Below are 25,843 nucleotides of genomic sequence, written 5' to 3'. Positions count from 1 at the left end.
TTATTTAATAGGGTAGTTTGAAATTTTTAACATAATTACACAGAAGAAAGTATTGGTTATTGAAGTAATTTACGAAGTAAATCAAACCGTAATCGTCACGAACACTTTCGGTTTCTACTGTACACCGAAGGTTCCAGGTTCGAGTCCTGTATCACATCATCATTACGTATCCGTTGACCCATTATTTCTTGGGTATGAAATTCAATTTCATGATATCGTTATCTGCATTTTTTCTGAGTACTAATTTCGTCATTATGCATGTACCTGTGTAGTATAAATTCCGTACTTGAGCCAAGTTCCGATTGTTTAATTCCAATTTCCTCAGGTACACAGGCAAGGTGCAGAAAAAATGCAAATGCTTCACAGGTATTATCTTGCAGTGTTTCTGTGAGAGACTTTCTGTACATACAAGGTAGAGAATCCTGATGTTCAGTTGGGTTTTCAAAGATTTACTCTTTAAGGCCAAGAAATGTTCTTATTTTAAAATCCACTTCTTCTGAACAATGCAAATGTCAGCTGCGTGACAATTTCAACTTGAAATTGAAGGATTCGCAACAGCACTATGGCAGTGATTTATGGGAGTCAGACCTATGTGATTCTAGTTTTAATTCTGACTAGCCCTGTCTAGTTTGATATACTTTTTGACACAAGGAGTAGCGCAGGAGCATCTTAGTGTCAACCTGGTGCAAAGAAACCATGTTCGGTAAAAGTGACCATATGGGAAGAATCCTAAACACTGATGGGACTTTTTTCTAAGAAGGTACAGCTTTTTGGACATTGCTGAAAATATTCACGCATGAAATCACCCACCTTGGGAATCAAGCTTGTGCCTTTGACGTAACAGTCAAGGTGCCCTACCAACTCTTATCACCATGGCTCCCATATATTATTTAGTACATTACACAAGTTAGAAAGACATTCATAGAAATTATGTCGTGCTTCCTGCTATTACATACGTTTTTTTTTATTTTCTTTCAGATTTCGTGCGAATATTATATTATCTTGGGTTATATACAATTGTGACGTTTTAAATGCAGTTGTACCCAACATCAGTAGCATGCATATTGCTAAGTATATACAGTGTGATGATAGTCCAGGGAAAAACTATTCCAAGAATTGGTAAGTTTCATGATTGGGTAACAATAGATCTGTTATTTTCATAACTGCTTTCAAGTTCAGTAAATATACAAATATTTTTGTTCATTGTTGTGAATATTTATGAGTGAAATGATACAGGGCTTAATGTCTTGTACTCTGTAAACGGTTATCTTCATTTGCTGTAGAGTCCAACACAGATATTTCTGCCGTGCGATGCGAGACACAACTCAAGAAGCAGTGTTGCTAATGGAGCAGATAGAAAAATCGCCGCAGTGCGCCGATGCACAGCTGTTACGTACAACAAGAAAATTGGTTATATACAATTGTGACGTTTTAAATGCAGTTGTACCCAACATCAGTAGCATGCATATTGCTAAGTATATACAGTGTGATGATAGTCCAGGGAAAAACTATTCCAAGATTGGTAAGTTTCATGATTGGGTAACAATAGATCTGTTATTTTCATAACTGCTTTCAAGTTCAGTAAATATACAAATATTTTTGTTCATTGTTCAGGTCTATCTAACATTGAGTTTTAAACGTCATGCATTATACCAGGACTAGGATTAATATGTACTAACAAGTGGCTTTGTATGTAGCTACATACATATGGACTAAAAATTTGCAAAATATGAACTAACACATACATAAAATTACCAAAAATGCTGCAAAGAAGACTTCTTCATACGATTCCTTATTTGAGTGATTTCAAACAAAATAAAATAAAAAAAATAATTTTTCATTGGATTAATGCACTAGTGGCGTTCTAACTGTTCACTCCCAAAACCCGTATACACTGGTACGGAACTCCAACGGCAGATAATAACATGCCAACATGTTAAACTGCTACAATTGCACCATAACACTCCTCCTCAAGCAGTATTATTATTTCCTCTCTGTGATCGGCGACAGTCAGTTGCCTTTGTTGTACATTTACAAACAATACCGGCTTCCACAACAATAACAAGTACATATACTGCCACTAGACGATAAGCAGCTCGGATTTTTCTTTCGCTATGAACCAGGGCCGGTGCTAGTCATTTTGCCTCCCTGGGTGGTGGTGGCAGTCCATTTCGAACCCCCCCCTCCTCCCCCGTCATTACGCAGCAACGGGAAATTGAAAAAATCAATATATTCCTAAGTAAAACATCAAAATGTAAAATAAATAATGAGACTTCTTATGCTATATCAATACTAGTAAGCGCAAAATAATATCTGGTACTTGTTTACTATCCTTCGGACACATTTATTTATTTTTACAGAAGAAACTACTTACCGTAATAAGTTCCTGTAGCATTGTCACACATCGGGAAGGTGTTTTGTGTGATGTGGGAATGTTTCATAGCTGAAATTCATGTTGTTCGTTGAAAATTAATTCTCCGACAGAGAATAGCTAGCCCCACGAACCATTGGCACGTGGATAGGTTAGTTCTGTTAGGTTAGGAAACATAGTTAAAATTTGGTGTCGTGTTAGTATCAGGATCTAGAAATTGGAAATAATTGCGAACCATTGGCGCTAGCCCAACGAACCATTGGCGCTAGCCCCACAATCCATTGGTGCGTGGTTAGGTTAGTTCTGTTAGGTTAGGAAACATAGTTAAAATTTGGTGTCGTGTTAGTATCAGGATCTAGAAATTGGAAATAATTGCAAACCATTGGCGCGTGGTTAGGTTAGTTCGTCTCAGGCAAGCGAAAAGGCCTATCAGAAAGACGTACTGGTAATGTGAAAAATTGCAATTAATTTCATCAAAACAACGTTGATACACCTTCAGGAATGTTCCGCGAAGCAGATACGTAAGTACGAATGTCAAAAATTGACGAAACAAAAAAATTAGAGGTGTCCGAAGGATAGTAAATTTTTACCGAATATCTCGCTCGACCACAGTTTTCAATACGCTTATTTTTTTCTTCTCTTCAAATTTTGACATCTCAAGAGATTGTCTTTCGTTCATGATAGCCCTGATTGTTCGTTCAGGAACTCCAGTCGCAGCCGCTGCTCTCTTGTCAAAATGTCAAAATGCTATATTGGGATGCTAACACCTTGACTGGCTTCCTCCTTCATGAACTCGTGCATGTTGCTTAGAATTTCCCGAGCTTGGCTATGCAAGGTTTTTGATTTCAACTTTGACAGAACTGGAGGCATTATGGAATTTAACATTCATTAACAAACACACACTTTCACATACACACACGCAATACACGCACACAACGTCAAACTGGTCAAATACTTAGTATAAAATAAAAATATGGTGCTTCCAATCCAACAAAACTCACCGTCACTTTACCTGCCTTTCCCCTTCCGTGACAGAAATAGCGCTTCATTATTACAGTTGGCAACACTAGTTACTAGCTAGCCAATGAACATGCACTGCATAAAAGAAGCAACCACTACGCCGTGCTATATTGTCACATTACCGTCCCTGCCGAACGGTGTGAACTGCGAGCTGGACCGCTATTCAATTGTTTACAATGATGTTTGCGCAAGTGTGTCCAGGAATGGAATGACAATATGGCAACAATAGCGAAGGTTGGCGAGCAGAGTAGAACACGTGATGCTAAGAAAGAGGGAGACAAAATGAAAATTGGTATCTACGCAACAGCAAAGATATGTGTGTTGTCCTCTACATTGATGTGATGATATTACTTTGTTATACACAGTTCAACTGAGCTCAGTGACACAACAGCTCTTAGGGTGATCAAGTGGTTGCTCATTGAGCAAGTCAGCTCATCAGACCCAGTCATTCCTCCCCAGTTCAGTCGTCGCCTTGCAATGAAGGGGTCCCAGATTTGATACCCAGTGGAAGTACATGGTGCAGATACCAATTTCATCTGTAGGTCCAGTTCCGATTAGCCTTCTGTGCATAAAGTAGACTTAAAACAAGAACTCAAACAAATCAGGCCCAGTCGCCACTTTTATCTGGCTTCCTAGACCAGAGTTTGCTTCTATTTCTTTCAAGTAGCTGCTCTGACAATTCTGGGTTGACACCGAAATTTGTATCTTCCGTTAGGAATCAAACCCACTATGGGTTGCACGAAATGCCAGATCTGTACTGAGACAGATTCATTTAGGTTATTTTACATGGCTTTTCTGCCAGTTTTGGCTAATTGCGAAGATGGGGATGAGTGATGAAATTGATGAATGGACACTCACGAACACCTATGCCCAGGCTGGGATTCGAACCTGGGACCCCTGACATCATAGCACAATGTGCTAACCACTGCCACAGTGGCTGGCACTGATATGTTGAGAAGAGGGTATTAACCTGGGTGATATTTGAAGGGGGTAAGGAGGAATGTCTCCTCTGGTTGCTTGGTTAATCTCTCCCCAATTGAAAATGTTGGCCCTTTCGGGGTTGGGGAGGGGAGGGGGGTGTTTTATACATAATGCCCCAATGCTTCGAAATAAGTTACCAGAATTCCCCCCGTTTCACTGGAAATTTTTTAATTTGCCACTCTGGCTACATTGTACAGTCACGGGCACTGCCGGGTTGTAACGATTCCATTGGAAGTCAATGAATTTAGAACCCGGCAGAGTCTGTGATTGTTAAAATCAGTAACCACGTTTGTTTTTATTCCATGATGGTGCCCTTGCACTGAGCCCATATTTTGTCTCACTAAACTTTTTACGGGTGTGAATTGTCTATTTGTCAGAGTTATATCAATTATTTGTTAGTGTAAAGTGTCAACATCTGGGTCTGAGCTGTTATAGCAATACTGTCTTTGGTGTTGCCCATGAAAAGTGTTGTTAATCTCTATGAAACATATGTTGACTATTTTGTGTAATTATTTTGGTACAGGGTGATCATAAAGTATACCTTCCAAGTTTAAGTTGCTTTATTCTTAAGATTATTTGGATTTTTTTTTGGGGGGTGGGGTTGTAATTTCTTTCCATTTGCAAGAAAATAGCACTGAATCTCTAAATCATGTCACTGAATGGTAGTTCCATGAAAATCAGCTTGAGTTAAGAAAAATCGGAAACTTGGGAAATTTTGGTAGTGTGAGGGCTAAGGATGGGATTGGTGTGACATTTCATGACAAAAACTTTGTTTTATGGACTGTTTATGGCACTACATTGTAAAATATTGAATTGTATTTTGTCTAAAGCATGTCTGATTTTGGCATCCTTCATTTTGTTTCAGCTATAATTGGTGCTGGCATAGGGGGAACATCGGCTGCATATTTTTTAGAGGAGCTGTTCTCTGGAAAGGCTGACATTGATGTGTTCGAGTCCGGGAAGGTAGGAGGCCGTTTAGCAACTTTGAAAATTGGCAATGAGGAGTACGAAGTTGGTGGATCAATCATTCACCCAAGGAACAAATACATGGTAAATTTTGTAAAAGCACTAGGTGAGTTGCACCTTTACTACTTTAGTAACGGTTTGCTTTCTTATTGATAAATGTCATGGTAACACTTCCGTATAGTGGAAACGGATTTCTTCATTTGTACAGAAAAAACTACTTACGGAAATCACTTTCTGTATCATCGTTGAAGTTCCTCAATGTGTTTTCTTTCGCCGTGTAATATTTTTTAGCTTGAAATCTTTTTTTTTTTCTATAAAAATATCTCTCCTGACACGCAATTCCTATTACTTCCATTTGCTTATATACGTCAAGGATGGTCAGTGCGTTTCATGACTTAACCCCCTGTCAATGTTTCCAAACACGCATTTTTTTTGCAAGATTTTTTTATTTTTCGAAAATTCAAACTATGCTTGCCTAACCGAACCTAACCTAACCTTACCGGAAATGTATTGTGGGGCTAACGTCCATGGTTTGTGGGACTAACGCCAATGGTTTGTGAGGCTAACGAGGTATTAGCATAATTTCAAATCTGGCCACGAAGTTAGGTATATTTCGGTGAAGAAGGTTGGAAACACTGCATACACACTTCAAATCGACAAAACACTGCCACAACATGCGTTGAACCAGTACGCTATTGCCACATTGTGTGTTACAGAACCGGAAAAAGGAAAAACAGTGAGTACTCGCAAATTTAAAAAATATACATTATTTTCATTAGAAATTCATTATTACACCTAAAGAAATGTTCTGCAATGTAGAATTGTACGTTAGCAATGTAAAAAAGTGTGAAAGAAATGATTTATAGGTGTTTCCACTATATGGAAATAGTACCAATGTCATATTTATGCATCTTATTTCAAATGTGTTTGCACACATGTGTGCACATCTGATAGCTTTATAGTTAATCCTATACGGGAATCCTATACCGGAGCTTGCTCCCCAGTTCACATTACAAAGTGGTTGAGAGCACACTTTGAAATGTAGATCCAGTTCCGATTAGCCTATAGTGGACTTAAAACAACAATGCAATTCAGTTAATTCTCAAAACAACAATGCAATTCAGTTAATTCTCCCCCCCCCCCTCAGAAAAATAAACACCCCTTGCAACACTGATAAGTGCCATTTCACAACAGAAAGCAACATCACAGATACGTCAGCATTGTTGTTATGAATTTTTTCTTCTTTTGTTTCTTCAAGTGGTCTGTTTGTGGTTTTTGATAATTGTTGTTTTCTTTTTCTTTTTTGCATTGTTGATAAAAGGCTTTATTTTCCACCTACTTGTTCTTTGTCACACTGGAGCAAATATTGCAGCTGCTTTCAAGGTATCACCAAGTCGTGCTCGGGAAATTATTTAATGCAAGTTGTAGCGATAAGAGTAGTGTTCTTGTTAATATGTTGTATGTATTTGTTCCTCGTAACATGCCTGGTAAACAAATCATTTCAGAATTTTTCAAAAACTGTTAGGAAGAGGCTCAGTGGTCATGAATAAATTTTGCAGTTCGTCATTGGGGTCTGGGATATTGCGGCAGACCGGGTTTTAACGAAGGCGAACTTGCTGTGCTTTTTGCATTTTGTCCTGAAGTGGCAGATGGAAGGTACATATTATGTACTTACTATGTACCATAGGCATGCACAGACACTCTGATTAGTGAAGGGGGTGTCTTGATGAAAGTTCAGTTGGGTAAGAAAACCTCATTTCATGTCACTATTTTATTGTACCGATGGGTATGAAACAGGGGCATGTGTGTGTGACCTATGAAGCGGGATAGTACTACAATTTCATAGGAAATAAACCCCCCCCCCCCCTAGTTCCTTTCAACTTTTATCAGATTGAAGATTTCTTTAAGAGCAAAATATCGTTTAATAACGTATTAACGACGATAAGATTTCTGTACACTAAATTTCTAGGAGAAAGCATAATAATATAGGGGCTGTAAAGGGCCACACCTTTCCTTTAGAAAACGAATGTCAACGTAAAAGTATGTATTTCTCATGTGTAATTTGAGTCACAGTAATTTACATTAATTATTATAATGGGAATGCAGGAACACAATAAATACAAATTCAAGTGGTGTTTTAGGGAGCATCACTAGTATTATCGGGGTAATATGCCCCGTTTACCTCTCTGAAGACAAAACTTTCCTTGCCCCTCTGTGGAAAAAATCTGTGAATGTCCATGATTGGGGTGGGGAATTGCCCCCCTTTCCTTTGTGCACATGTCCATTCCACGTTCTCTGTATTTTGTACCTCCATTTGTTACATTGAAAATGTTAAAAAATGGTATTTTTAAATGCAAGGGTAATTTCATCTTGTATTTCACTACATAGTTCAATAAGACATTGGAAGCTGCCCGGCACCCACCCAGCGTCGAATGGCATGGGTACCTCGGGGAAACCCTGGGGGGTAAATGCAGTCAGGGGCATGATGCTGATCACATCACCCCCACTCACGACTGGATCAGGAAAGTGTGGGGTGTTACCCCACACCCCCTATATGCCTTCATGGTGCTAAGCACAGGGGAGCACTTTACCTTTAGTTCAATGAATCTGAATGTTTTCACTATACAACCACTTTCTTGGAGTATAAGACTTAATACATATTATCATGGACATCCAGGGGGAGGTCAAGGGGGCACAGCAACCCCAGTTTTGGCACCTTGCTCCCCCAGTTTTGAAAGGTTGCATGTGTGTCTCATGTTTCCATTATTTTCAGCATCGCACCCCCTAAATTTCTTTCCCCACCCCCTCAGCTCCCCTAGATGATTAATCCTGGTGCTGCCGCTGCATTTTAAGTACTGCATCAATTATTTCTTTATAATTTCTCCAGTACAGCAATTTTAAACTTGACAGAAACAGTAGTGTAAAAGTAGGCCAAGTAAAAATAGACAAGACAATAGCAAAAGCAAGATAACACAGATTATATGCATTTTTCTACAAGTTTGTTACCAAAGTTGAGTAAGAACTGATGCCTATTTGGCTGGAGATCTTATTAACCACTTGCCTGATTAACCCGAGTTAACTCGGAATTTGTTTTTGCTTTACATATTATTTACCCGAGTTATCTCGTTAAAATCGTGCAACTGCAGTGCACTTTTCTGCTTACCCGAACAGACTCGTTTGAGCTTTAAAAGGTGTTAATTCTCATTTTGGCCACTAGATGGAAGGTGTAGATAGCTTGCTGCCATCTACCGGATTCCATATGACACTACGTATTTGTCACCTTTCCAGTGATACTTGTGGTCGTTGTGTGAGTGTAGTGAGTGAGTGTGAATATATTCTGTTCATGTTTTAGTGTTTTCCATCATGTGAAGAATGACAAGATGAGAGACGACAAGCTTACAAACAGTAAAGAGGAAGAGGAGGAGGAAATGGACCTGAGTGGAAGTGATACAACAGTGGACAGTGTGTGTATTGAAGAGACAGATACAGATAGTTGTGGTGGTGTACAGTCGCCTTCCAAAATCTTTACTTTGGTATATCATTTGTTGGGAAAGGGGTACTGTTTGACAATGGACAATTATTATAACTCACCACAACTTGCAGATCTGTTCATTTAAAAAAAGACTGATGTATTTGGAACACTAAAACGCAGTAGGAAAGATGTACCACAGGCTCTAAGAACAGCCAAATTGAAGTAAGATGAAGAAGTAGGGTTGCAATGTGGCAAAGTGACTCATGAAATGGAAAGATAAAAAGGATGTGACATTGTTGTCAACCATCCATTCTGTTAAAATGATGACTGTAACACAACGTCAGAAAGCAAAACTTAAACCACGAGTGGTGGTCGATTGCAATGCAAAATGGGTGGTGTTGATCAGCATCTTGCTTCGTACGCCACACCAACGAAGAGTGGCAAAAAGTACTATACAAAGATTTTCTTTCATCTGTTGGATCTGTCTCTGGAATTCAACATTAAAATGTGAAGACATTTTATTTTCCACAGTTTATATGCTATTTTGAAACATTTGTAGTACTTTCCATGTATGTACGAGTTAACTCGGGTTAATAATTATGGAGGTTTTTTGAATAGTTTGGTAACTTTTTTGACCCCAAAAATGAAAATTTCATTACTGTTCCTTAATTGCCGATATCGGTACATTACAAAGACGCAATAAAAAAATGTGTAAAATATGGACCACTTTTGGGAAAATAATGTGTCAGGCAAGTGGTTAAACTGTTGTGGTAATCTATGAGTGCTGTATAAGTGAAAGCTGTAGGATTGTTGTGTAGAAAGATTCCTTGTGCAGGATCTGCATCCATGTACTCTTGAGTGAAATTTTATGTAGTATTCCATGTATAAATTTGTTTTCATATTTGGGAAAAGAGAGATATCTGCGAAACTGTTTTTTCTTCTTTGTTCTATTAATTTCAGTGGCCGCTGCCACCATCCTCATTGGAACTTGCTGTATTGTTGCTTGGCGTGCATCTTTTGTTTGTAGTTCTCCGGCTGCCGCTAGGTGCGCTGTTGTTAACTGTGCGTCTGGGTCCGTGTCATCTGCTATTTCCAGGCGATAACTGTTGTAGTAGGGGAAGCCAAGTGTGGTGCGCTTGTCCGCTATCAATGTTTAGCTCGTGCGGGAAGTGCATTATGGCATGCGTTTCCTTGATTTTGGTGTCTACGAGCATGTGTGCAGTGTGTTTGACTTTAACCTTTTCAATTTTATGGCTATTGTATTTGATATGTTTAGCAAGACCAGTAGTGGGTTGGGCTTTTTTTGCATCTGTTAGGTGCTGTGTGATTCTTTCATTGTCAGATCCGATGGACCTGCCGATGTAATGTGCCTTGCATTTGCACTTTGCATTGTATACACCTGAGTTATCAAGGGGGGGAGAGAAAGTCCCATTTGTGTTTAACGCACAGTTAAACACGGCGCACCTAGCGGCAGCCAGAGAACTACAAACAAAAGACGCACGTCAAGTACAGGAAGTTCCAATGAGGATGGTGGCAGCAGCCACTGAAATTAATAGAATGAAGAAGAAAAAACAGTTTCGTGGATAAAGTGAGTACTAATTTCTCGGTATTTATAAATTTGTGTAGAAATTCTCACATTTGTAATAAATACAGCAAAGTTTAATAGCCTATTAAGAAAATTGACTGTGATTACATTAACAAGATTATTTCTTTTGCTTAGCACTGGTATTATTTGCAGTGAAGTGATAAGGAACTTCATTGTTTTGTATAGGATTGAGCAAGAGACATGGCTCTTCAGATAAGATTGGCCTTTATGATGGCAAAGAATTTGTGTTCAAGGAAGGAAATTCTGACATACTCAACTATGCAAGATTGTTCTGGAGATATGGACTGGACCCCATAAGGCTACAGAGTTTCATATCAAATATGTTGTCTGATTTTGAAAGGTATGTGCAAAAAAGTATATCCAGAATTGTCATGTTGTGGTTATCGGTCATCTTTTTACTGATTATTATCATGAGGTTTTGTTCATGTTAGGCACTAGGTGATATGCACTTTAACCTGTAGAATCTTACTGGTGTAGCATGTATATTCCACAAAGGATGGGTGGTACACCTGTCTTACCATGGCTACAATTACCACTTCATTTCTTCAAAACTGCACAGTTATGTCTTTTTTGGTTCCTTGTATACATGTGAGTGCATGACATACTTGAATCACAAAACAATATACTAGGGATGGGTCAGATTAATCGGTTTCTGCGGATATATGCATATTGGTTTAATTGGTAAAATTACCGATTATTTTACCGATCTGATATATCTATACATATCTTTTATAATTTAGTGCAAAATTGTGCCATTTTGTTATAATTTTTATGGATAATCTCCATGTCCTACTTTTTAGAAAAGTAAATGTGTAAATATGCAACTTCTTTTGTTGCACTGCAGTCACCTGAAAACACGTTCGGGTTCTTCAAGGACCATTCGGAATTTTATATCAGATCAGTAGAATATCGGTATCGGTTAATTTTGTAACGGTACTTTATCAGTACCGGCCAAAATTTCATGTCGGCCCATCCCTACTATACGTGGTCTGTTAGGAAAGTAATGAGACTGGCAACACTGTGCACGAACCGGCAATGCTGCTGCCCCCGCCTTCACATGGCAGGTAGGTGAAGGCTTGCCATTGACTCAGTACAAGTTTCAACTTGCTACAGTTGCTACACGATTGTTGAGAGCGTCTGACGTGAAGTTGTGTTTGTGAGGTGCGTTACAAAAATGGACTGGCAAAAGTTTGAACAACGTTGTGCCATCAGATTTTGTGTTAAGTCACAGTAGCGGATTCGCCAGGCTTATGAAAAGTTACAAAGGGCTTATGGAGAACATACACTATCTAGGGCACAAGTGTTCAGATGCCACAAGTCCTTTTTAGAAGGCCGAGAACAAGTGGAAGACGAACTTCGTGCGGAAGACCTTCAACCTCAAAACCGGATGACAATGTGGAAAGGGTGAGGTCAGATCGTTGATTGGCGGTAAGAATGATCAGTAGTGAGTTAAATTTGAACGTGTGTATCGAATGAAGTCCTTGCAAGACTCAGGAAAAGGGTTGCACGTGTGCGACCAGGCATTGCACGCACTTGGATGCTGCACCACGACAATGCAGCATGTCACACAACAGGTTCCATCAATGTTTTTTTGGAAAAAAAAAAAGCATTGCTGTGGTTCCTCAGCCCCCTTATTCACCGGATTTCAATCCCTGTGACTTTTTTTTTATTCCCCTTGCTCAAAAACCACTTGAAAGAACACCATTTTGATACTTTGGATAATATCCAGAAGAGCGTAACCGACGAGCTAAAAGGTATTCCAGCAGAAGCCTTCCAGCACTGCTACGAACAGTGGAAACAACGCCTCCATCGCTGTGTAGCTGCCCAAGGGAACTATTTTGAAGGGGATAACCTTGATTTGTAAAAATAATAAAATTCATCGTTTACAGGAAATCAGTCTCATTACTTTCCTAACAGACCACGTATATTTATTGTTACTATTATTAACAAATCATCATCCTTGACAGTTTCCTGCCACTGGCTGTGTCTCCAAAGAAGTCAAGCCTCTCCATTTTTTCCTGGTCTTCCACCACTCCTCTCTTTCCACGGTGTTCCAATCTTGTCCTCTTCTCCTAACACTCTCAGCTATCTGCTCTTTCCACCGACATCTTGGTCTCCGCCTGGTCTTATTCCCACTCGTGCATTGTAAATTCGTACAGGTAGTCTTTCTGCATCCATCCTCTAAATGCAATTTGAAAATGTCGATTTTCCCTACTTACATTATGGGAAAGAATTTACAAGTGGGGTATTAGTCTTCAACCACCAAGTTTTATGATGTATTTTACTTTTACATACAATAATGAAAAAGAGAACTTATTCACAACATGCGACAATTAGAGGTCCACTGGAAAATTATGATTTTCCTAAATTTTGCTTTTTTCTAAAATTGGGGGACTTGTTATCACATGCCTTCAAATAGTGGTGTTTTGTTGTGTTTCCCAGCAAATTTGGTCCATCCAGCTTCCATTGGGCCAACACTAGAAGCGATTTTCTGATTTTTTCATTAGGTGGCAACACTGATTTTCTTATGTGTTATTATTTTTACACATTGTAGGAATATACCACTGCTACTGCTACATTTTTGTTCAGTTTGGTCTGTTCTGGTCGCCACATGGTCATGGCGAATGCCAATATTTGTAAAATTTCACTTTTTTTCTTCTTCTTGTAATTCTCATTATTGGGATGTACAATGTATAAATTTCACCTCTGCTAAGCATGTCCATGAAATAGTTCCCATCTGGAGAGGTTAACGCACAGGAGAGCCTCCTGTCTACTAAAGATTAAATAATTATCTTATGTGAATTCATGAATGTCTGAAAGCTAAACTCTGGGCAATTGATATGGAAAAGTTACAGTTATATGTATGAGGTGTGGCTAGAAAAAAAAACTGACTGTTGCTACAAAATCTTTTATTGGTTATTTTGTACAATATGAATATTATCCCCTTCAAAGTACTCCCCGGCACTATCGATACACTGCTCCATATGAATTTTTCATTGCTGGAAATCATTTTCCGAAACCATGTTCATGACCTTCGTCGCTTTTGTTTTCACACATTCTACGGTCTTAAATCTGGTTCCTTTCAGTGCTGCTTTGACCTTCAGGAATAAAAAAAAGTCGCACGGAGCGAGATCCAGCGAATAGGGTGGATGTTCTAACACTGGGATCTCATACTTGGCCAATAAAGCCTTGACTGACAATGCTGTGTGGGCAGAAACATTGTCCTGATGAAGAATCCATGACTTGCTTTTCCACAAATCAGGTCGTCTTCTTATTCGCCCACGAAGGGTCGTCAGTATCGTAATGAAATATTGTTGGTTGACAGTTTGACCTTCAGGTACACAATTCGAATCAATTCACCGACATTTGCAATGTTTGATTCAGTTTTTGACATGCAAGACAGTCCAGGATGCTTGTCGTTCGCAATCACTTCTCGTCCCTCTCTAGACCTTTGAAACCACTCAAATACTTGAGTGCGTGATAAACACACATCTCCGTACACTTCCTTCAACAAACCATAAGTGTCTGTGGCAGATTTTCCGAGTTTGATAAGAAACTTCAGATTGATACGCTGTTCCACTTTCACACTTATTTTCTTTTCCAACGGAGCACAGATGTACGATTCACTTTGTCCACAAACTACAGAAGAACTGAGCACCGTGCACCCTGGGCAATCTTACAGCCGGTAGGCAAGATATCACGTTATACACCCATCCACCACTTATCCTTGATGCGCCTGCCGTTTGTCGACAGCAACATCAATCCGTTTTTTTTTCTAGCCACACTTCGTATATGTATACACACCAGGCAGGGAGAGCGCGTCTGCCAGCATTTAGACCCCACAGCTATAACGCTGACCTTGGCACTGGCCGCTGTCCTGTTTGCGTGTGTTTGTGACGTGTTAAGTTATTAGATTGGCTTCTTTTAGTTTACATATCACTGGTGCCCTTCTGCAATCTAATAATGCCACACTATACACACAATTGAAGACAACAAATTTTTATGCACTTTGAATTTTTGTAGGGAAGTTGGAATTAACGTGTTTTGCAGTAGAATTTCCAGATATTCCTGTTCCACACAGAGACAGTGTTTCAAATCTTGTGAACAAATGTAGGAAAACAGGGTCTGTTCTTGATAAGAAGCAAGGGATGAAACGGCATGTGCTTACTGAGGAGAAACTAGACAACATTGGAGCATGATTGGAACATACTCCTCAAAAATCTCTCTGGCACATTGCACAAGTAAACAGACATTTCCATGACATCTGCGTGCCAAGCTAGCACATTCCACAAGAGACATTTCCATGGCATCTGCATGCTGAGCTACCAAGCTTTTAAACCTGAGGCCATACATTAGATGAATTGAAAGAGAACATTGGGGGAGAAATTGAAGCAATTTCAGAAGAGAAATGATATGTGTTGGTGAAAATTTCCTTTAAAAAAATGCTGTAAATGTGTGGGAGCCGGAGGACAACATTTCCAACACCTCTTGTAACAAGGCACGTGCTCATTTTAATTTTAAATGTCCGTGTAATTGTACAGGCTTATTTCATTACATAGCCTGCCGTTCCAGTTACATGGGTGTTGCATCCAGTTTGCCAGCAGACGTAGTCTCACTGCCTGCCATGCTAGCAGCTGCTACACAGGCGACTTGACTGTGAAAACACACTGTATTAATGTTTATAAATCTTCTGAATAACTTGAACATTACTTTAATCCCAGGTATTAGCATCTCAGTATACTGGCATCACCAATGGTGTCAGTATTGGGGGAAAGAGGTATTGGCTTAGCCCAAATTATTATTATTATTATTTTTTTACATCACATTTCTACCTCTTGGGTTAATCATTATGATGATAAAGTGATGAAATACTGATTGGACATACATAATGATACATCCAGGATTTGAACCTGGGATCACTGGCTTTGTCGCATGTTGTCATGACCACTCCATCATGGAGGCCTACTACTACTATTATTAATTGAAGGATGCTGGTGTAAAACATTGTAAGTGACATTTTGGTCATTTGTGAGTTCATTGAGAAAACTGCTATTAGAAGCTATACTGTAGATAAATTGTTTTATAATTTCAGAAGGTTTCACTGAGTCCAATGCAAATTGTATGACACGGCAATTTGACTCGAAAATTGAAGGATGGCATATTTTACTTTGTAACTCAAAAATGACCAAAATGTCACTTACCATGTTTTGCACCCGAGCTCTTCAATTAAGATAATAACTTGTTAAAAACAGCACGATAAAGAACACTGAGATGGAATCGATGTTCAAGAGTTTGTCCAAAATTTCGATTCCATCTAAGAATGATCATCAGGGCTGGTTGGGAGATGGCAAAGGGGACTCGGTTGAGGTTCAGCTAGTGCTACTCGCTGTGTCTGCCGGAACATGTCGTTGCGACCTTGCAGTGTTGGTAAGTTCTTTTTTGTTGAGATTGATGGGTTTTTAAGATGGTTTGGTTGATGAAAAGATGTTTTTTTCAGCCATCAATCTCAACAGACAAGAACTTAACCAACACTGCTAGACTGCAACAACAACTTCCGGTAGACACAGCAAGTAGCGCCATCGAAATCTCAACTGCATGTCCTTCGCAGTCTCTTGACCATCCCTGGTAATGATTCAGAGAAGGAATTGAAAGCTGGGACAAACTCGTAAAGTGTTTTTTATCGTGCTGTTTGTGCGTTTTATGTTGTTTTTAACATGTGACGTGCGAACTTTTTTACTGACACAAGATAATGACATAACAAGTGAGTTAAACATGGGATGTATTTACTTTTTCTAATTTATATATTTATTATTTAATAGAATATATGCTCTACAAGCTCAAGGAGAGGCTTTTGAAACAGTGGCAGACCTTCTGCATGCAATGAGTCCACATTTTGTTAACGTGACTCGTGTATCAACGTTTGAAGGTTTCAAGAAAGATGGGTTCTCTGATCGAACGATTAACGAGTTGGTGATGGCAACACTTCGTGCGAACTATGGCCAGACCACAGAAGTGCACAAATTTGTAGGTAAGTTCCAAATATGAAGTAACACTTAACATATTTGCGTAGTGTGCGTGTTACTCTCTATATAATATAAGCAATAATAAATTCATACTTCAGGTTTGTGCGACTTACTCACTTTTATATATATACTTTCGTATTTCTAGAATTAAAAATACAAAAATATTTATTACTTACGTATAATGAGTATCTATTTTGTACACTGACAACGTTTCGGCAATCTCTATTCCCTTCTTCGGGTCCTATATCTCGGCTATGCGAAAATTTCCATAGCCTCGTCAAATCATACACTCGTCAGGAAAAGGATTTGGTGCAATATGGTTAAGGTAAAATTTGGAAAACGCTAAAACCTTTGCTGGACCCATGTTCACTGTTATTTGTTAAAATAATCACTATAAAGTCGAGATATAGGACCTGAAGAAGGGAATAGTGATTCCCGAAACGTTGTCGGCGTACAAAATATATACTAATTATAAGTAAGTAATAAATATTTATGTATTTTTAATTCTAGAAATACGAAATACTCCCTCTGTCCCATAATTATAGTCTGGTATGCCAAAATGGGGACTTTTTATTTATGTTCTTTTGGATACTTGATCAGCCAATTTGTACTGATCCTTGAGTAACAAACGTATGACTCATTCCCGTGTTTCATTTTCTTCTGTATACACCAATGCCACAGTTTGCATATCGGACTATTATTATGGGACAACGAACAAAAGTGTACCGGACATTAATTATGGGACAGAGGGAGTAATAAATACTAAATTAGTATAAAATTGAACTTACTTACGTGAGTGAGTATGAAGTTTAGAAAACAATGTTTCAGGGTACAACTGCCCCCTTCATCAGGTTCATATTTTCTCTAGGCACTAATCATAATGCCACATCACTAAGTGTTAAAAGGGATTAGGTTAGAGGTTTGGTTAAGAAACACTTGAAACAAACCCAGCCAACATTCCTGTCTAAAAACAACCAGTTAAAAATCCAGTTTTAAAAAGTTCCCCATTTCCCATGAGACCTCTTAGACCCGGGGTCTTATAAAATCCGTAAAACACGCTCAGTTGGCTGTGCAATACTAACTACTAAATTAGTTGCCTGTGTTAGTAAATTGGCTGTGTAACTGAACGTGTTTTACCGATTTTATAAGACCCCCGGGTCTAAGAGGTCTCGTGGAACATGGGGAACTTTTTTAGAACAGGATTTTTAACTGGTTGTTTTTAGACAGGAATGTTGGCTGTGGTTTTTTTTCAAGTGTTTCTTAACCAAACCTCTAACCTAATCCTTCTTTAACACTTAGTGACACGACATTATGTATGATTAGTGCCTAGAGAAAATATGAACCTAATGAAAGGGACAGTTGTACCCTGAAACGTTGTTTTCTAAACTTCATACGCACTCACGTAAGTAAGTTCAATTTTATGCTAATTTAGTATTGTTTATATGAAATATCACTGTGTGCATGGTGAAATTTTGTGATCTCCTTCATATTTCTACTTGCAAAGGTCTTTCCCTAGGTGCACATAACTTATGTAAAATAACAATATTTTATTTGAGTGCTACAAATGGAATAGTAACCAGATGCCTGCCCACCTTCCTTACAACTCCTTTTCTCACTACGTGCAAAATAATGACTTGATGTACAATAATAATAATAACATGATTAATAGAAATCCTTTGCCACCGTTGAGCTAGTAGGCAGCCTTATCCTCACCAAAAAATCTAGGAATGGACCGATATGAAATTTTGGCCGATACCAATAAAGTACCGATATAAAATTTATCAATACCGATAACCGATATTTTACCGGTCTGTTATAAAATTCCAAATAATCCTTAAAAAACCTAAATGGTTGACCTCCTTAATAAATGTTTGTTTCCAGGTGACTGCAATGCAAGAGAAGTTGCATATTCAGACAATTACTTTTTAAAAAGTAGGGTATGGAGATTATCCATAAAAATAATTACCAAATAGCAGAATTTTGCACTAAGCTATAAGATATTTATAGATATATCGGATCGGTAAATTAATCTGTAATTTTACCAATAAACCGATATGCTTATATCGGCCGATACCAATAGAGTACTGATTAATCTGTCCCATTTCCTGTATATATGAGTACACAACCACCCACAACTTGGTTCTGAAGAGTATTTTGTTCCTGTTAAAGGTTGAAAGTTTTGATGTTGCAATAAAGTTGGTTACCTAAAATATTGATGGTATATGCTAGATATTCAACAGATAAATTGAAATCAATTTTTGTTTAGGATCTGTATCAGTTGCTGGAGCTGGTGGCAATTTGTGGTCTGTTCACGGAGGCAACAAACAAGTTCCAGAAGGACTTTTGCATGCTTCAACTGCCAAACTCCATAATGTGGAAGTAAGGAGAATCACTCGCACGGAATCGGGGAAATTCTCTCTGGATCACGTTCCGCAAACAAGGCAAGATGGTGACAGTGCAGTAAATGATTCGCAAAATGAAGATGGTTCCACCTATGACATTGTCATAATTGCAGCACCCTTAACAAAAGATAAATCTAAGCTGGAATTTGACGGTTTTCAAAAGGTGTTTAAATTTCCAGGTAAGTTCCATAGAACCGTTTGTACCATCGTGTCGGGCTTACTAAATTATACTTCATTTGGTTTCGAAGATGAGAGTGATGCATTGAATGCAATACTTACAGTCAAAGATGGCATATTCTTCAACTCGGTCGGTACCATAAGGCCAGTGGATTACGACGGCACAGATAGAAAACAAAGAAATATGTGGAAGGTTTTTTCACCCTCAGAATTAAGCACTCAAGAATTAGATAATCTCTTCAGTAAGCAAGAGTACATGCATGTGATAGACTGGCTTGCGTACCCTCAGTATTTGTCTAATACCAACTTAGGGTCTTTTGTGTTGTCTAAGAATTTGTATTACGTGAATGCAATTGAGTGGGCTGCGAGCGCAATGGAGATGAGTGCCATAGGTGCTAAGAATGTGGCCTTACTTGCCCATGAATCATGGCATGGAAAAGATACCAAGCGTAGCTATCATGATGAGCTGTAGGTAGTTTTGTTGCACTGAGTTTTAGACTGTGATCGTGAGGTGTACATAAATTGAAGAATATCACCACAGATTCCATTATCCGTGTTGTTGAGACAACACCGGATCAGTACCCATAGTCAAGGTGGTACTTCTGTAAAGGGAACAACCATAAGTATTTTATCATGACAAGCAAGGAAATGAACTGTTACTTTTAGATTCTGTTTCGTTAAGGGACTGTTGCCTTTACTGTACAATCATGACTTGAGACAACATACCATTTTGAGTATGCAGTACTGTAGGAGAAAATTACATTATACCTTGTATATCACCTACAGTGCAGTGTGATCACAATTTAGCAATGCGATGTTAATAACATGCAGCTGGTGGTGATAAAAATTGATGTGAGCATAAATCTTCACAATCCGAGAAAGACTCATAATCGGGTGTAGTAGTAATAAGACTTCCTGGGTGATTCTATGGTCCTCATTAATACTTCCAGTTAATTTTACTTCAAAGTCTTTTGTGGAAAGGTTTGGAAAATCTTCAGAATTTCTTTCTATGAATTCTATAGTTTATGACTACAGTTTCTACCTGTTCAAATTATTTTCTGGCATGAAAACTGTTGCATTTCAGAATTTCCCAACACTGCAAACATTAATCATCCAACATTTCCACAATATGGAGAGTTTGAATTTCGCAACAACCAGAATTTTCTGATCATTCAGTAATCATTTCCCAAAGTCTGCTTTAGGACAAGCCTTTCTTTCAATCATAGTATGAAAATTTTGGGACCTGAAGAACTGTGATGCTTATTCTAAGATATGGTCCTCATTGATGGACTCTAAATTTTGTAATTCATCCAGTCTAGAATGGTACATATCCAGCATTTCCAGAATGCTTTTTCCATTACTGAAACTGGAGTTTAAAATGGGTGCTTTGTACATCGTTGGTTTTTCTTTTATTGCACAAAATGTAGAACTATATAGAAGGATTTGCATGTCTACTATTTCTAAATTTGAATACAAATTTTAGTTCATCTGGCTGATGTTCAGGACTATTTTCGGTTTGACTTCAAAATAGATTCATATTTGTAGTTACAAAAAAAGTGAAAGATTTGTTTCAAATCACAGGGCCACAATTTATAAGGCAACAGCATGACTTATTATTGTGTTATTTAGAATGTTGGAGTTAAGCCATATACATCTAAAAATTATGGTGGATCTTCTTCAAATCTGAAGCTTATAATTCTACTGCATCTTGTATTCCTTGAAACATGAATTATATTTAAGTTTGGTTACCAATATTTAAAATTTATACATACCATAAATTACAATTTAGACTCAACCGGGACTCAAACTTTGGTATCTGGCATGGGTTGCCAGTGCTCTATCAACTGAGCCAATCCTGGCTTTGCCTGCTGTCTTACCTCTGTGAAATTGTCTTGTCAGTAATACTGCAATGGGATCTGTTACCTTTGAAACTCTGATGATGTCCATTGTGCCTAATGTCTCCCAGCGTGGAGATATGATATTTCAGTAATAATTGAGTTTCAATTACGGTAGTAATCTGAGATGAAGGAAGAAACAATGTTTTGAAGATCTTTCATCTTCTTTGTCTATGTAAGCAAGTTACTAACTTTTTCCGCGAAACTTACTTCTTGAGGTTCTATTCATTTTGGTGGCCTATTCGCTTGGGAACTCGTTGCTTCACTTTTGAGGAAAAAGTTAGTAACTCACTTAAGTCTAATTATACGCATCTTTTATTCCCCAAACATGAATTCTGTGTCAAGGTGATTTCCCCCCCCCCAAAAAAAAAAGAACCAATATGATGTTTCTATGCAGTACATCACCTGTATGTGCCATATTATAAGATAATATACCAGTATGTGTTGCATGTCATTTGGCCTTACGTGATATCTGGCACCTGCTAGTCAGAAGTTCATACAGTGAAAACCTCACCTCTAGTCTTTCGGCATTTGTTTTTTAAAACATTGTGGCAGAAGTTTATTTTAAGGCTGAAAACTCTTGTCAAGGTGTATACATATATTACTATTCCTCTGGTATGTTGAGTATTGTAGTAAGTGATGCAGTCAATTCGTACTGGAGAAAAAGCACCATACCATACTTGTGATTATAAAGCACAATAAAGTACCACAACTCTTTCATGGCAGGAGCAGGGAACAATTTACCACCTTAAAGCCTTTGTACATACCAAACCCCTTATTCCCATATTGGTACATTTTTCAATGAACAATCACCATTATTGTTGTTGGTGTGTGAGAGAATGCAATTGATTATATTGCATTGTAGAAATGGACGTCTACAATGGTTAAGTTAGGCAGCATACAAGGTTATCCCAAAGGTAAGTTTACAAGGAATATTTCTTTAGTATTAGTATTTTTTTTATATTTACATAACACAGTGTACACTGTGTTTTCATGATTCACATCTTATTTTTCAACTTAGTGTCTATGATGACTGAGGCAAGTATAAGACTAGCATTCGATGACTGTCATGGAGTATGGTGTACTGAAAGTTGCATCTTAGTTGCACTGCAGTTTTGACAACATTTTTGTTCTGAAATCTGTGACCATCAAGACATTCCTTCAGAGCTTGAAAGTGGTGATAGATAATCATGCCTTGTAAACTTACCATATTTACTCATGTGTAATACGCACTTGTTTCCAAAATTTTTGCACCCAAAAGCTGTGGTGCATATTATGCACGGAATATTGTTTTTTTTTATGTTTACGGAACCCTATCATGTTATATATCGTTGTAAAGCTTGAATTCTTTAGTTTCTGAATATGGCAACAGTATCCCATTCAAGATGGCGACACTAATGTGAATGCAGTTGAAATAAGCTCATTACAAAATGAAGGCAAGTTCTGATTTTTATGGTACTTTGGATGAAGGAAAAATAAAATAATAATTAAAATGTATTACTGGCCAAATAATAATATATATGGGGAGTGTGTAAATGCCTTAATGGAAGAAATCTTGTGCTACTAATGGTTAGTTTGAGGATCCTGAATGTGCCTTGTTTAAATGTTACGTTAGTATCGGAAAAAGGATATATTTCGAAGTTTTTTAAGAAAAAGTAAAGAAGGAATGAGCAAAACCATGTATAAAAGTTTAATCCCACGATTTTTCACTTTGTAATGTAATTTTCTGTGACACCAAGAAAAGCAGTGCCGTTCTGGCAGAATTGGAGCACGCACCTCCTGTCACATGGGAGACGTATCAGCCAGTATTTGTTGGGCGACAAATAACAGAAAAAACTTCCAGAGCACTGCAAATCTGTAATGTAATTTTGATCTCCCTTTCTACTATTCTAGAATAAATAAGGTGGTTAAAGAGTGAAAGCTTTAGGATGCTAAACACAGTGGAGGGAGAGGGGGGAGGTGGCTTCGGTTGGTGACTTGGATATTCTCCTCTTGGTCCACATAGCAACAGGTGACTCATTAAATAGGTATGATGTCACTAGCTCTTGATCGGTATAGCAACAGCTTTACGACCTACAACTAAGAAAGCCATTTCTTCAACCTGGATTATACTGCATATTATACACGAGATAAATTTTTTTGTCACTTTTCCCCATCAAAAACCATGGTGCACATTATACACACATGCTCATTATACATGCGTAAATACGGTACTTCTGGGATGTCCCTCGTATATTTAAGAAGACTACATTGCCATTGTCTGGGTGGCTTACACACAAGTACTCTTAAATTAAGTAAATAGGCAGTATCACAGGCAGAACTGAAATTTGATACTTAACAGTGTAAGTTTAAATAATACATTGGACTCAAGTGTAGCCAGATCATAAGACTACCAGTACTCATCATCTGGCTACACTTGAGCCTGATAATATCTTCAAACATTGGCTGAAAACGCAGCCAACCACAAAATACGAAATTGTTTCAAGTGAGTGAATATTTCGTTAATTTTTATATTTACCAAAACTTCTATGGGAAGTAATTGTAGGTTTTCACACATTATTGTATTTACTGTTGTAAGCAGTGATAACTTTGTGAAGAATATGTAATTAACCGTTTGCAAAGATTGTTACACATTTGAATACCGTAACATTAATATTCAATATGGTTGTGTTTAGTAACAAGTGCACTTAGAATAACAATAATTAGGAATAACTTTTACTCTATTTCTATGTGTAGTATTCTAGTAACTCACTAATTCTGTTGATAATTTTAGTCGCAGAACTTAGTTCCTTGTGATGTGGTCACATAGCGGGTGTATGGAAAAAGAAAAGTTCAAGAAATATTTTCAGAACAAAGTTAATGGGAAGCTCTCACTTGCAGCACATACTTATTTTTATTTGATGTGTGTAATTACACAGGTAAATGTGATATGCAAATAAAGTTCAGTACTAGTCAGAACTGTTGTTTCAGTTATGTGGAATTATGTGCAATAAAGTAGTATAACTTGGTAACTGAATCTTATATATTGTGTTTTTTTTTTAAAAAAAAGAAAAAAGAAGTTAGTCCAATTAAAGAAAAATTGTTAATGATTCTCAGGATTGAAGAAGTTTAAATGATACACATGTTACTTGTTAAAATATTTTTTGAAAGTACTGGAAGAATAAAAAAAAATGACGATAGATATAGGTAAAGTGATTTGTTGTGCTGCCTGAACAAATAAACACAATGGTTGAGGGTTGAATATTCTTAGTACAAGGGTGGGCACACAAGCATTTTTTTCTTGCCCTATTTGCAGGAACTTAAAAATGGAGCAGGAATATTGTGAACAATATTTTGGACCAGTGTAGATTCTTGCATGAGGAGTCTTTTCAATGAATCACACACAATTTTATGGACCAGGGTTATGTGCAACATAAGCAATTTTGTGTAGGTGCGACTTATCACCATTGTACAGGGTGTGCTGCGAATAAGTAGTACCACGTGCCAGCATTTATTGTTCATTTCCAGCATATCTTACGATAAGTTACCAAACCTTTAGAAAATAAGACAATTATTATAATATTGTAATAACATTAATAATAAAGTATTATAGATACACATTACCACTTGCTTGTTGTTTAATTATGGGACTACTTTTTTGTGGCCCACTCTGTATATTTTAACCAAGGCTGCAGACAAAGTGCTGTTTATGTACAAGGTCCTTGATTGCACCATGGGATTTGCTTTAAAAATGCTTGTGTGGTCATGCATTTATGGCAGTTACTATTTTTAGTTTGTCACTGGTGTAATTGTATGTATGAGATACCCTGAGGTTCAGAAATGGGCACTGTATTTACATTTGTGAATAGTTATTATTCAGAAGTGACATAAAATTTATATATGTTTACAAGTTGATATAGCTGATCTTTTAAATTCTTCTATGTAATTTTCATACAGATTTCTATGTTTGTAGTTTAATAAATTGAAAATAAAATAACCAGATTATTGAGGTAGTTTATACAACTGTCTCCATACTCAACCCTCATTCTTTTCAACCTCATTTCCATGTAGTACACCCTGGACTGCATTTTGCTGTGGGTCCAGTGGTGTCTGGACCCACAGCCAGTATAATCCTCCATGGGACTTGTGTCCTGTTCATGTATGTTTGTGATTGTCCCTTCATCTATTTCATCTAATCACCGTTCATCCTCATCTTCGCAATTAACCTAAAATTGGCACAAACACAAAGTAAAATAGGCCTCCAGGATGGCACAGTGGTAACGTCGTCGCCTTGTAATCAAGGGGTCCCGGGTTCGATACCCGGTGGAGGCACAAGTGCTTCGGATCCCACTTTAAACTGTAGGTCCAGTCCCGATTAGCCTTACTGTGCATAAAGTGGACTTAAAACACCAAATCAATCAACAAAGTAAAATAAATCAAACAAATCTTCTTTCTTCTGTCTTTCTCTCCAAGAAGGAAAGCTCTCCTTATCATCCACTCTATTTGCCCCCTCTTTATCTGTCTCTCTCTCTCCCCTTTTCTTTCTCTACCTGTCTAGAGAGAGAAGAATCTTTTCTTTCTTCTCTCTCTACTTCTCTCTTTCTCTTCCTTTCTTTCTATCCTTCTTTCAGAGAGAGAGAGAGAGAGAAATATCCTCTCCTCTCTCTCTCTCTGTCTCTATTCCTCTCTCTCTCTCTCTCTGGTCTCTTCCTCTCTCTCTCTCTTTCAAAAAGAAGAAAGAAGGTAAGACGAAAGAAACCTTCTTCTTATTCTCTTTCTTTCTCTCTCCTTTTCTTTCTTTTTAAAAAAAAAGAAGGAAATAAAGGAGAGAAAGGAAAGATAAATAGAGAAGGAATTTTTCTCTCTCCCTCTCTCTAAAGAAGGAAGTCTCTCTCCCTCTCTCTCTCTCTCTCTCTCCCTCCCCCCCTTTTCCTTCTTTCTTTCTCTGTGA

The 25,843-nt window shown here is 37.9% G+C and overlaps 1 protein-coding gene across 2 annotated transcripts; it reads left to right on the top strand.

Annotated features, from left to right (window-relative positions):
• The first annotated feature begins 978 nt into the window (after nucleotides 1-978).
• LOC145979823 (prenylcysteine oxidase 1-like) lies at nucleotides 979-24,898 on the top strand. 2 transcript variants are annotated; one of them, XM_083112849.1, is made up of 6 exons: nucleotides 979-1,119; nucleotides 5,238-5,444; nucleotides 10,582-10,756; nucleotides 16,236-16,444; nucleotides 18,706-19,020; nucleotides 23,687-24,898. In XM_083112849.1, the coding sequence occupies exons 1-6, from the start codon at nucleotides 1,032-1,034 to the stop codon at nucleotides 23,707-23,709; spliced, it is 1,017 nt and encodes a 338-aa protein (XP_082968975.1). In that variant the 5' UTR covers nucleotides 979-1,031; the 3' UTR covers nucleotides 23,710-24,898. The 2 variants fall into 2 exon arrangements, with proteins under 2 accessions (XP_082968975.1, XP_082968974.1); XM_083112848.1 differs by lacking the exon at nucleotides 23,687-24,898 and having other exon boundaries at nucleotides 18,706-21,271.
• The last annotated feature ends 945 nt before the right edge of the window (nucleotides 24,899-25,843 follow it).

This window comes from Lepisma saccharinum, chromosome 26 (genome assembly GCF_977018435.1).
Source record: "Lepisma saccharinum chromosome 26, izLepSacc3.1, whole genome shotgun sequence".
NCBI classification, from domain to species: Eukaryota; Metazoa; Arthropoda; class Insecta; order Zygentoma; family Lepismatidae; genus Lepisma; species Lepisma saccharinum.
The sequence above is the reverse complement of the archived record's forward strand: the minus strand, read 5'-3'. Positions and strand labels throughout refer to the sequence as shown.